Below are 13,428 nucleotides of genomic sequence, written 5' to 3'. Positions count from 1 at the left end.
ATTGGTTTTTCCATCTAATTTCCTTCTTTAGGAAACATTTATGCTGACAAAGATGAGTTTTCCCAATAGGGAAAAACAAGAGGAAATCAAATTACAAATGGATGATAAAATATACTTACAGATCAGTGCCTGTCTTAAATCTTTTATCCAAATATACACTTTATGTTATTTGTGTTTACAAAATTGCTGTCACAGTATACTGTATTTTTTAACTGGCTATTTCACTTATTATAGCATAAAATGTCACGTAGGAGAATCACCAATTTAACAATGAAATAATTTGACCAAATTTAATTTTGCTTTTTTCCAAATTTTCATCATTGTAAGTAATAGCTGTGGTGGACATTTTTGTTATAAATCTGTGACTTTTTTTTTTAATTTCCTTAGTTTAAATTTCTGGAAATGGAGATTGCTATTTGAAAACTAAAAACATCTGAAGATTTTTACCCATGCCATCAAATTGCTCTCCAGCAGATCTATAAGGATTTGCAATCTTAACAGCAGTGGGTTTTAAATTTTTGCCCATAAAAATGGAAGAGAAAAAGATCTCATTGTTAAGTTTACATTTCTTATTTACATTTATTTATAACACTGGTAAAGTTAAACACTTCTCTAACCTTATCCTGAGTGTGGTGTATTATCTCTGCAAGCTTTACACTTAGCTTTCTATCAAGTTGTCCATCTTCGTTCCGCTTGTAAAGAGGCACAGATATCTAAGGATGTACCTTTTATCTTGTTCCAATTTTTTTTCTAGTTTGTCCTTGCCTTGTAAATCTTCATAGTGTTTTCTGGTGTGCAGTTTAACGTTCAGGTGGGAAAATTTCTGCTTTTCTCATTTTTTTCTCCAGCTCCTCTAATGGAATGCATTCTCTTCACTAACAGAATTATTTCCAAGCCATCTGAGCACTATTTACTATTCAATTCAGCAAATACAGCGATCAACCGTCCTATGTGTTAATGCAGCAATTCCCAAATGTTTTCATGATATGCACCCAAAAGTGAAAATATTTGCACAGAACACCAGGGTAATGGTCAGGGCTGTCCCAAGCCCCTGCAGAAGGCCGAGGGGGTCAATGCTCTGCTCGGCTTTGGCCCAGGCTGGGTACACCAGCAGTGAAGCCACGCTTTCCTGGACACAAAGGTAAAAAGAGATACTGCCCTGCTCTGAAGCTGCTTAATGTCCTCTAGAGAGAGGCAGGAACACAGCTTGCAAAAGATGAAAACCAGTAAGAGCTAGGTCAGAACTGCACGTAAAAGGACTAGAAAACCACTGAGAAGAGAGCTGCGAAGAGCCCGGGTCACATAAGGATTGCTTCATGAAAAAGGCCATGTTTTTGCCTGTCCATGACAGATGGGCAGGATTTTCACCAAGAAGTGGGGCAAGACAAGAGTGTCAAAAACCTAAATGCTCAGAGGAACACCAAAAATGAGCATAGCAGAATATATGTACTGTGAACAGACAGGATTGGAATCCGGCAGTGTCTAAACCAAACCATCCAGGAAGGTGCTCTGGAAGCCGGGGCAGTGGAAGTGGGTTATAGAGGTTACGTTAATTTCTCAGGGGACGCCTCAGAATGCCTGCAGGGTTCCAGGCGCTGAAGAAAGAGTCACTAAGGCCGGGCCACACATTCTCCTCCAGGCAGACCCTGGGCTTCCTGCTCCAACACCCAAGGCCAGATGGTCTCTGCTAAGCTGCTTGCTAGGCGACTGGTTGACCTGATGATGACTTCAGGACAACAGTTCCTTCAAGGTTCAAAAGGACACCTAATGGCAGATGGCCTGGGTGGGTCACCCAGGATTCTAGGATTCTAGGAGAATCAAAGAGATTTTGTCAAGACGGAGGAAGAGAATTTCTCTGCAGTGGGAACAGCTCAACCAAAGAAGACCCAGCTATGCAGGTCATCCAACTGAAGGCAGCTGAGAGAACCACCGATAAACATGTAAATAATATTTGTGTTTGGTATTTTGGTAGTGAAATGAAATCATGTTCTCCACTGATTACATAATATTAAACACACTTTCTTCAGAGGAAAGTTTGACGGTTCTTAAATATCACTTCAGTAATACAGCATATATTACAAAGCACACAGTTAAACAGAAACACCACCAAGTTTCTGATGAAACACTTGTGCTACCAGGAGTCCCCTCTGAAGGGGGGCAGCTGCCAGAGAGACTAGGGTGGGGCGCTCATGAGATCAGCTGGTCGTGGGTCTTCCCTTCCAGGCATCTTCAGTACACGTCAGAAATGTTTCCCCAGCAGCTCAAGGTCATCATTCCTGGTTTTAGGTAATACGTCACCTTCATTTTCAATTAAAAGATGAAAAACACCCAAGTCAATTCTACTTGAAATAATCAGTCCAGGAGATCTTGGGTCATAGGAGGCTCAAGGGGCCTGAGGAGTTCCCTGAGAACGTCTAAGGCCTGCAGGGGAAGCCAGCCGGGGTTTCCACGCAGACTAAGCCTGAGCCTCCTCTCTCATGAAAACACAAAAATCAAACCAGTTGCTGCCGCAGAGATGGTTCAGACTCACAACGACCCCATGTTGTCAGGGTGAACTGCGTCCATGGGGTTTTCAGTGGCTGTGGCCTTTTGTAAGCAGATCACCAGGCCTTTCTTCCGAGGTGGATCTGGGTGGGTTCTAATTGCCAGCCGGTAAACACTTAGGGCTTCCTTTTGTGAACCTGGAGGTTTACCTAAAGGGGTCACAGTGCCTATGCCCACAGGCAGCCCGGTGCTGTCCCTTTAAGGGCATTCTTACCCAACTGGCAGCTGAAATCAGAATACTAACCGTGCTTCTAATGTTAATTAGTAACACACCAGCTTTCCTCCAAATGTTTGTAAATTCATGTGCAGTGAACACGTTTTCCAAAAATAACAAAAACAAAACAAAACTGGAGCTCTTGCTAGCCTTCTGAATAATATCAAAAGTCCAAGTAAAGGAGATGTGGAGGTATCAGGAAAGGTTAAAAATGAGAAGTTAATCACTTATAACAACACTGCAGGCTCCATTTCCTTCTGTTCAAATGATATTTTCATCTTGTGAAAATGCCCCAGTTGGGACCCGTAGAACTATAAAGATAGGCCTGAAAAGATGCTTGGTGGCCTGTTTTCTCAATGTCACACCTTTTTTTCTTTAATGTAGCTGGCTGGTGGAAGCACCTCTTCTCATTTTTACAACATTAGATGGTACACAAGGAAAAAAGCAACGGATCTCCCGAAACAATTAAACGAGCTTTGGAACACAAAGTATCAGGAAACTACAAGTCCAATGTCTAACTGATTATTAAAGAACATCTTCCCAACGAAACCAGCCAATCGTTATTGTACAACGACCAGCGCTGCACATGCTGAACAGATGGGAGCCTGGCTAGACACCATCTCCATCTAAAGTCAGCCATGAGATTCGTGAGCGCTCAACTCCCTGAGAAGGATGCAGTCACAGCATTCAATCCTTTCCTGTTAATTTTTATTACAATCCACACAGAAACACCGGTGATAATCAAAAAGGCGATTTCCTTTCACGTACCAGCTTCCTGTGGTCATTTTCACCTCTCCTAAAATACAACTTCAGCTCAAGTTCATTGTTGCTGAAAACCCCTGTGTGAGTATTTCCTCAAAACGTAAATGACATTGGCACATCATTTTCTAAGGCTGGGCCCAAGCCCCTCTTGCTCCCTGGGTTTTTTCTGACCCTCACCCAGCTCCCCAGACCCCTAGGTATCCCTTAGAGTCTTATATCATAAGAGCACAGGCATTCAGATGTAAACGCTGCAACTAAGACAGAGGGAAAGCTTTTTTTAAAAAAGCTTGAACTCACCTGACTAAGCTGTACTGTGTACATGTGTTGGTTCTGTAAACTCTTCAGGACAAGGGCCTCCATCTGTATTCCTAAAGGGAGCTCAAGGCCCACTCGGCAACGCTCAGCAAAGCGTCTCACCCACCATCCCCTCAGGCCCACTCACATGGGCTGTCTTCCCCAGGAGACTCGCTCCCACCCCTCTACTCACATCCTCACATCCCATTCTCACAAAGCTGCTTACCCTCCTACCCAGGAGCCCTGGGTGGTGCGACAATTAACTCACTCCACAGCTAACCAAAAGGTTGATGGTTCAAAACATCAGCCAGGGAAAACCCTACGGGGCACGGTTCTACTCTGACACACATGGAATCAACTCTACAGCAACCAGCAACCCCCAAACCCCACCCCAGAAATCGGGAGCATTCTGGAAGTAAGACCCAGGCTACCTAAAGTGCCTGGATTTCACAGCCGCTGACAGCCAGTGCAGGCAACGCACAGTGGCAGTGGCTGGGTCTCCACTCGGGGACTTAGATGCTCACCACACGCTCTGTGGTGGCGTGGAGGGTGGGATGTGTGTGTGTCTGTGGGTCTGTGTGTGCATATGAGTGTATGTGTGTCTGTGTCTGTGTGTGCATATGTGCACATGTGTGTGTCTGTGTGTGCATATGTGTGTATCCGTGTGTATGTGTATCTGTGTGTGCATGAGTGTATGTGTGTCTGTGTATGTGTGTTCTGTGTGTATGTGTATGCGTGTGTGCATGTGAGTGTACATGTGTATGTGTGTGTACATGTGTCTGTGTGTCTGTGTGTGCATATGTGTCTGTATGTGTGTATATGTGTGTATGTGTATTTGTGTGTCTGTCATGACAAGGGTGTGCACAGGGGCAGCGATCTCCCAGGCTGGGTCAGCATGGGCTCAGGCGCATTCGCTGAGCAGAGAAGGGGTCTCAGCAGAGGCAGCTGCACTTGCAGGCACAGAGGTGAGCACTCCGTGCAGTTAGGGCACTGAGGGGCTCAGAATGGCTGCAGTGCAGACAGTGAGGTTCGTGGTAAGACACAGGCTGAGAAGGGGTCAGGAGCAAGTCGCAGAGGCACGGTGTGTGTGTGTGTAGATATCTGTGTGTATCTGTGTATATGTGTGTGTAGATATCTGTGTGTGTATATGTATGTGTAGATATCTGTGCGTATGTGTGTAGGTACCTGTGTGTATGTGTGTAGATACCCGTGTGTATATGTGTATATGTGTGTAGATACATATACGCATGTGTGTATGTGTGTGTGTATGTGTTTGTGTAGATATGTGTAGATATTTGTGTGCATGTGTATATGTGTGTAGATATCTGTGTGTATGTGTGTATACGTGTGTAGGTATCTGTGTCTATGTGTGTATGTGTGTGTAGATACGTGTGTACGTATGTACATGTGTGTGCGGTGAGGTACACAGTAAGACATAAGGCTGGAGAAGGGAGCAGGAGCACGTCACGGAAGTGAAGGGAGCTACTGACAGAGCTGTAGCAACTGTGTGTCCTGGGGAGATGTCAGGATGATGGGAGTGGGGGAGAAAGACAAAGCTCTCCACAAGTCAGGAAGAGCTTGATCAGAGCACGGAGGCAAAGGAGCACCTGGGTGTGTTTGGGGAACGTTAAAAAGTGCAGGGAGACCAGACATCCCAGGGCTTTTAAGGCAGGACACCACATGAGGAAACCCTGATTGGCAGAGCCTTTTGGGTTTTATTCTGTAAGCAACATGGACCCACTGAAATTTTTAAGCAGAAGAGGCATCCAATGGGATTTTCATTTTAGGAAGACAATTCTGATCATGGTGAAGATGGATTGAAGGTGAGGAGACCCCAGGTTAGTGGACAATGCAGCTAAGGGGTTGTTCCAAAGTCCAGATGAGAACTGACAGAGGTCCGAAAGGGGGCACACCCCGGCAAAGAAACGTGTTCCCGAGACCACAGTGAGGTGATTTTAGCGACGACCTTTTCCTTTTCACCTTCAGACCTAGCCAGAGTCCTGTGAAGATGCATTTCCACCAAATCAACAAAGGGCTTTTGTTGTTTGGTGCCGTCGAGTCAATTCCAACTCATGATGACCCCGTGGGACGGAACAGAACTGCCCCATAGGGCTTGCTTGGCTGTAATCTTTATGGGAGCAGATCGTCAGGTCTTTCTCCTACGGAGCCACTGGGTGGGTTCAAACCACCAACCTTTTGATCAGCAGCCAAGTGCTTAACCACTGTGCCACTAGGGCTCCTTATTTACAAAAGGCTACACACCCCAAAAGGAGCCCTGGTGGCGCAGTGGTTAAACACTCAGCTGCTAAACAAAGGGCCGGTGGTTCAAACCCACCAGCCACTCCTCAGGAGAAAGACATGGCAGTTTGCTTCTGTAGAGATCTACAGCCTTGGAAGCCCTATGGGGCCATTCTACTCTGTCCTATAAGGTCACTACGGGTCGGAATCAACTTGCTGACAATGGGTATGGGTGTTTGGACAAGCTCTGAAATAAAGGGAGCCCAGGCAAGGTCACAGATAGGAAACCTCCCAAGGTCACAGACAGGAAACCTGCCTCAGGCAGTGTGTTCAATGAGGTTGAGGCCTGCCCATATCTGATCCTGAAACAGTTAACTGCAGAGGTGGCTGAAACAACTTGGTAAAATATATTGTTATGGTAGTATGCTGAAATGAAGAAGGTTGAAGAAAAGCCAAAAGTAAACAGAAGGGTTATAGACTGCACCAAACGAGCTGGAAAGTAAGCTTATCAGTGTTTATCCAGCACTTCCAAGCCACCAAGTGACCTTCGTGAAGACAAGTATCTATTGACTCAGAATTCTGAAGTTGAACTTGATGGCTGTTAGTCCTTTCTAACATTTAGTCTACTCACTGAAACAAGAGAACAAAGATGGTCTGGGGCAAGCGGGCATAAATTCGTATATTGGTTTTAAAACCAATATTGATTTTTTTTAATTCTTTTTTTTTTTTTTAAATTAAGTTCTGATACAAACAGGTTTCATTAGCCCCAAGGATCTTTAAAATAGTAGGACACTAAAAGCTGGGACAGAAAACTGCAAAAGAACTACAGGTAATTGTGAAGAAAAGAAGTGGCTGGAGGAAAGCAAGGCCTCCCCTCAGGTGGGAAAAGGTCACCGTGGTGGTCCTCAGGCCCATCTCATAACTGCAGGCCATTCTATCTTTCTGTTGAGAACTTTTAAGTAGAGAACTTATACTATTAAAGTAAGAGTCCAAGGTTTGAAGAAAGCTGCCTTCTAAGTCTCCAGGACTCATGGGACAATCTGAGATGGTCCACAAATTAGGAGATTAAGAGTAAATTAGATGATGATATTATTTTTTTTTTTTAATTCTACTTTAGATGAAGGTTTACAGAACAAACTAGTCTCTCTTTAAACAATTAGTACACATATTGTTTTATGACATAAGTTAACAACTCCACAACATGTCAACAGTCTTCCCTTCTCCACCTTGGGTTCCCCATTACCAGCTTTCCTGTCCCCTCCTGCCTTCTAGCCCTTGCCCCGGGGTTGGTATGCCCCTTTAGTCTCATTTTGTTTTATGGGCCTGTCTAGTCTTTGGCTGAAGGGTTAACCTCAGAAGTGGCTTCATTACTGAGCTAAAAGGGTGTTCAGGGGCCATACTCTCAGGGTTTCTCCAGTCCCTATTAGACCAGTAAGTTTGGTCTTTTTTGCAAGTTAGAATTTTGTTCTACATTTCTCTCCAGCTCTGTCTGGGACCCTCTATTGTGATCCCTGTCAGAGCAGTTGGTGGTGGTAGTAGCCGGGCACCATCTAGTTGTACTGGACTCAGTCTGGTGGAGGCCATGGTAGATGTGGTCCTTTGTCCTTTGGACTAATCTGTCCCTTGTAAGATAATGATATTATTAACAGCTAACTTATTGGGTCCCTAGCGGTTAAGTGCTACGGCTGCTAATCAAAAGGTCAGCAGTTCAAATCTGCCAGGCATTCCTTGGAAACTCTACGGGGCAGTTCTACTCTGACCTATGGGGTCGCTATGAGTCAGAATCAACGCGACGGCAGTGGGTTTGGTTTTTTTGGTTTAGGTAGCATAGCGGTTTCCGCTCAACTGCTAACCTAAAGGTTGTCAGTTCAAACCCACCTAGTGACACCGCAGAAGGAAGGCCTGGCAATCTTTCCATAAAGATTACAGCAAAGGAAATACTATGTAACACTTCTACTCAATAACACACGGGGTCACTATGAGTCAGAATTGACTCGACTGCAACAGGTAAGACATATTGAGTGATTGTTCTGAGCCAGCTACTCTCCTAAGCACTTGACACATATAAAGTCCTCACAGCAGTCCTATTTGAATGACACCACCGTCATCCATGTCTCAGAGATACAGAGAGGTGTAATAACTTGCCCCAACTCCCATGGCTGGTAAGTGACAAGGCCAGAATTGGAGCCCAGGCACTCTGGCTCTAGAATCTTGTGTTTTTAATCACCACTATAGTGGAGTCTTCAGCCTGGGGGAGAAGTAGTCAAATTAAGAAATGATTCAGAACAACCAGGTTAGTAATAAAGGTTCTCAAACTTAGAAAGTAGGTGAGGCTAAATCAGTACTCCTCAAACCTGATTCACATCAGACCCACCCAGGGAACTTACAGCACACCAATGCCAGTGCTCCGAGTAGGTCCAGGTGTTAACTTGCAGCAAGGCTGAGCACTCTACGACTAGACAATCTTCCAGCTTTAAAGGTTAATGATATAATAGACCACAATTCCCACAGCCTCCACCAGACTGAGTCCAGCACAACTAGAAGGTGCCTGGGTACCACCACTGACTGCTCTGACAGGGATCACAAGAGAGGGTCCTAGACAGAGCTGGAGAAAAATGTAGAACAAACTTCTAACTCACAAAAAAACCAGACTTACTGATCTGACAGAGACTGGAGAAACGTCAAGAGTACGGCCCCCAGACACCCTTTTAACTTAGTACTGAACTCACTCCTGAGGTTCACTCTTCATCCAAATGGTAGACAGGCACATAAAACAAAATAAGATTAAATAGGAACCCCAGCCCAGGGTCAAGGGTGGGACAGCAGAAGGGGACAGGAAATCTGGTAATGGGAACCCAAGGTTGGGAAGGGGAGAGTGTTGACATGTCGAGGGGCTGGCAACCAATGTACCAATGTCACAAAACAATATGTGTATTGTTTAGTGTGAAAGCAATTTGCTCTGTAAACCACCTAAAGTACAATAAAAAAAAAAAAAAAAAGAACTTCAAAAAAAGTTAATGATAAATAGGTATTTGCCTTCCTTTATATATTCCTTTCAGCTACTTGCTACCTTTTTAAGCTCCCATTTTGTAGGGCAGGGTAACAATAGGCGGTACTGTAACTGAGTCATGCACAGAATTTTCTCAACAACCCTCTCCTCTTCTTGCTGTCGTATTGAAGTAACTGTCTTATTATTCATTTGGTTTCTCAAAGAAACATCAGGGAACTGAGAAGAGTGAACTGCACAATGGAAAAGAATATTTGGCCACTGAAAAGACCTAGCATTTCCCGTAATGGAGAAGCAAACTTCAGAGTTTTACACTTCAGCCTCTTGTTCACCAGGGCCCAGCAGTCACTTGGAGAGAACTTAGTTATCTAGTGCTGCTATAGCAGAAATACCACAAGTGAATGGCTTCAACAAAGAGAAATTCTCTCACAGTCTAGGAGGCTAGGAGCCCAAATTCGGGGAGCCAGCTCCAGGGAAAGACCTTCTCTCTCTGTTGGCTCTGGGGGAAGAGCCTTGTCATCAATATTCCCCTGATCCAGGAGCTTCTCAGTGCAGGGACCGTGGGTCCAAAGGACACACTCTGCTCCTGGCTCTTCTTGCTTGGTGGTAATTAGGTCCTTCTCCTCTCTGCTTGATTCTTTTATATCTCAAAAGAGATTGACTCAAGATACAACCTAATCCTGTAGATTGAGTCCTATCTCATTAACATAACTGCCTCTAATCCGGCTTCATTAACATCACAGAGGCAGGATTTACAAGACTAGAGTAATCATCACAGCAGATCACAAAATGGTGGACAACCACACAATACTGGGAATCATGGCCTAGCCAAGTTAACACACATTTTTGGGGGACACAATTTAGTCCATAACAGGAACTGACAACAAATCAAAACATCAAAAAAATATAAACATACAAAACTAAAAACAGACCCTTGTTGGGGTGACTACATCAAAGCGCAATTACCCACTCAGCCAAGTTCAAATAACCAACCCCATCTTTACACAAGGAAGAGCCTTTAAGCTAAGTAGCGGCTCTGAGCCTGGAAGGAATTTATAAGAGACTTGACAGTCACCAATTTCAATATTTATCAACAAAAACACACAGATGCTGAGTCCCAAAATAACCCAAACCAAACCTATTGCCGTTGAGTCAGCTCTGACTCATAGCAACCCTATAAGTCCAAAGAAGGGTGCGATTATATCTCTTCCCAAAACACACACAACAGGACGGAAATACGGATGCAGCACGTGAGATCTAAACTGGGCTGCAGCACCTGAGGACTTTTACATATAAGTTCTTAGAATTATGCCTCTACCCAACTGGTCCTAACAGTCCACGCCAATTTTCTTGATGGCTAGCTTAGATCACAGGAAAAAAAAAAAAAAAAAAGCTCCAAATTTAGAACTTCAAGAAATAATTATCTATACATTCAATAAAATCTTATTCAGCATAAAGAAAAATACAGTTCTAATACCCGCTATGACACAGATGAACCTTAAAAACATGCTGCGTGAAACGAAATGCCAGATGCAAAATGGCAAACACTATATGATCCCACTCACAGGAAACACAGAGCCCTGGTGCTGCAGTTTAAGCATTCGGCTGCTAAGCCGCTCCTTGGAAACCCTAGGGTGCAGTTCTACTCAGTCCTGTAGGGTTGTAGGAGTCAGAATCGACTCGATGGCAATGGGTGTGTGTGGTGCCGACACGGATTGAATTGTGTTCCCCCAAAATATGTCATGTGTCAACTGGGTTAGGCTATGATTCCCAGTATTGTGTGGTTACCCATCATTTTGTGATTGTAATTTTTATGTTAATGAGAATTAGGTGGGATGGTAACACCCTTACAAAGGTCACAACACTGATGCAACGTAAAGGGAGATTCCCTGGGGTGTGGTCTGCACTAGTTTTTATCTTACAAGAGATAAAAGGAAAGGGAAGCAAGCAGAGAGTTGGGGATCTCATACCACCAAGAAAGCAGTGCCAGGAGCACAGCACATTCTTTGGACCCAAGGTTCCTACACAGAAGCTCCTAGTCCAGGGAAGATTGATGACAAGGACCTCCCTCCAGAGTCAACAGAGAGAGAAGGCATTTCCCTGGAGCTGACACCTTGAATTTGTACTTGCAGCCTACCAGACTGTGAGCGAATACCATCCACTTGTGGTATTTCTGTTACAGCAGCACTGGATGACTGAGACAGGTGTATATGAAATATCCAGAATAGGCCAACGCATAAAACCAAAACCCAACGCCCTGCCATCGAGTCGATTCCAACTCAAAGCAACACTACAGGACAAAGTAGAACTGCTCCATAGGGCTTCCTAGGAGCAGCTGGCGGATTCGAACTGGTGACATTTTTGGTAAGCAGCCAATCTCTTAACCACTGTGCCACCAGGCTCTGATGTGTTCAGACAAAAATGTATCGGTGGTTACCAGGGACTGGGGGGAGAGCAGTGTGGAGTTATTGCTTACCAGGTGCTAAGTTTCTGTTTGGGGTGATAGAAAAGTTTTGGCAACAGAGAGTGGTAATGATTCCATAACACCATGAATGTAATTAATGTCACTGAATTGTACACTTAAAATGGTTAAAATGGCAAATTTAATGTTATATATAGCTTACCACAAAATTTAAAAAATGTTTTAAAAGAAAGAATTATCAAAAGCCCTTCTCAGGTGTGCCTCTAACTTTTTGCTTTGAAAGATTGCCTCAGTTCCTGTTGGAGCCCTAATGGGGGTATTTAGCAGTCCCAGATCAGCCCTCTACAGTCAAATACACCTTTATTGGGATGTCCTGGGTGACACGAATGCTTAAGCGCTCGACTACTAGCCAAAATGTTGGCTGTTCAAACCCACTCAGTCACCTCAAAGACAGGCCTGGCGATCTGCTTCCGAAAGGTCACAGCCTTGAAAACCCTATGGAGCAGCTGTACTCTGCACACGTGGGTCACCGCGAGCTGGAATCGACTTCACAGCAACTAACAACAACATGGAGTGATTACGAGCACTCGCTGGCTTTGTGTAGTGAACGCTCTACCTTTGGGCTCAGTTTAGGAAGGAGCAGCAATAAATAATTTAACACAGACAAAAATAATAACGGGGGTGGGGAGGCTGGGGGCAGCAACTTCCTTCCATTAAGCGATACAAGGAGAGCTTTCGGTTTGCCTGAGAGACAGAGGGAAAAACTCCACACTGACCTGGATTAAGAGGTCAGGCTGAGCTTTTGAAACTGACTCTTGTCCCCGGGAACCTGAGGTCCTCACCACCCTTGTGATCTGCTAATCCTGTCCTTTCAGGCAGGGGCCTCTGAGTCCCTAACCGGCAAGAGCTTCACCACCATCTTAATATGACAACACATCAAATCTAAATAACAGCTCTTTTGTTTTTAAAAAGTAAAGCAAAGCCTGCTCATAGTTCCCCCTAAAGAGTACTGTGCTTTATTCAAAATCCCCCAAAAAACATTTCTCATTGTTTCTAACTCCAGCCAACCTTATGTTAAATTATTCACTTAAATAACCAACACGAAGCCAAATGACCATGTAATACATTGAGACAAATTGTCTCAACTTAGAGCCTGCACTAAATCAGTTACCACTCCAGAATGCTACCTGGGAGACCATATATTAAAAGAGATTATTCTCCGAGATCTAAGACAAGTCAAAGTCCTAAAAGTACCAGAACAGCCCAAAACAGGGCTCCCGAGTCTGATTAGTAGTTAGACCTTCAGGATCAAAACGAGGTTTAAAGCCTCCAATGCCCTTACCTGCTGTTGTGGCTGTCACCTCTTGTTTATCTTGAACAAGCCTGATGACATCAGATACGTCGATCTGATGATCAGTTTCTTCCTTTTTGGCCTCATTGGAGTGTTGTGGCGAAGAACAATTGTTATTTGCAGTTTTCTTGCACCAGGTGCATCTCCAGCAGTCAAACATGAGTCTGTAGTGTAAAAAAATTAAAATTTTAAAAGAAAAATGAGATCACACCACAAAAAGACAGGCCTAATAGTTGCTGGTAGTATAGTGGTTAAGAGCTACGGCTGCTAACCAAAAAGGTCAGCGGTTCGACTCCACCAGCGCTCCTTGAAAATCATATGGGGCAGTTCTATTCTGTCCTATAGGGTCGCTATGAGTCGGAATCGACTCGGCGGCAACGGGTTTGTTTTGTTTTTTGTTTTCTTAATAGCTGCTTCATTGAACAAAGCCCAAAAAACTAAGTATAGCCTTTAGCAGCTTTTATTCTGAAATGAATATAGTACATTTAAAATTAAATTCATTCTTCCCCTACAAATTTCTACTCTAACAATGTTTGGCTCAACAAGCAACCTTCTTTTATAATACTGAACTGTAATAAAAAGGTTGCATAAGCAAA

At 44.0% G+C, this 13,428-nt stretch overlaps 1 protein-coding gene across 2 annotated transcripts in view; it reads right to left on the bottom strand.

Annotated features, from left to right (window-relative positions):
• Nucleotides 1-13,428, bottom strand: part of MCF2L (MCF.2 cell line derived transforming sequence like) — a 333,538-nt gene that overhangs the window by 307,616 nt on the left and 12,494 nt on the right. For both annotated transcript variants that reach the window (XM_049867599.1, XM_049867590.1), the window contains exon 2: nucleotides 12,824-12,996. In XM_049867599.1, the coding sequence (XP_049723556.1) occupies nucleotides 12,824-12,992 (169 nt within the window). In that variant the 5' untranslated portion in view covers nucleotides 12,993-12,996. The remainder of the gene's footprint in view (nucleotides 1-12,823; nucleotides 12,997-13,428) is intronic.

Source organism: Elephas maximus, chromosome 23, assembly GCF_024166365.1.
Source record: "Elephas maximus indicus isolate mEleMax1 chromosome 23, mEleMax1 primary haplotype, whole genome shotgun sequence".
Lineage (NCBI taxonomy): Eukaryota > Metazoa > Chordata > Mammalia > Proboscidea > Elephantidae > Elephas > Elephas maximus.
Note: the sequence above shows the minus strand (reverse complement) of the source record. Positions and strands in the feature narration are given on the sequence as shown.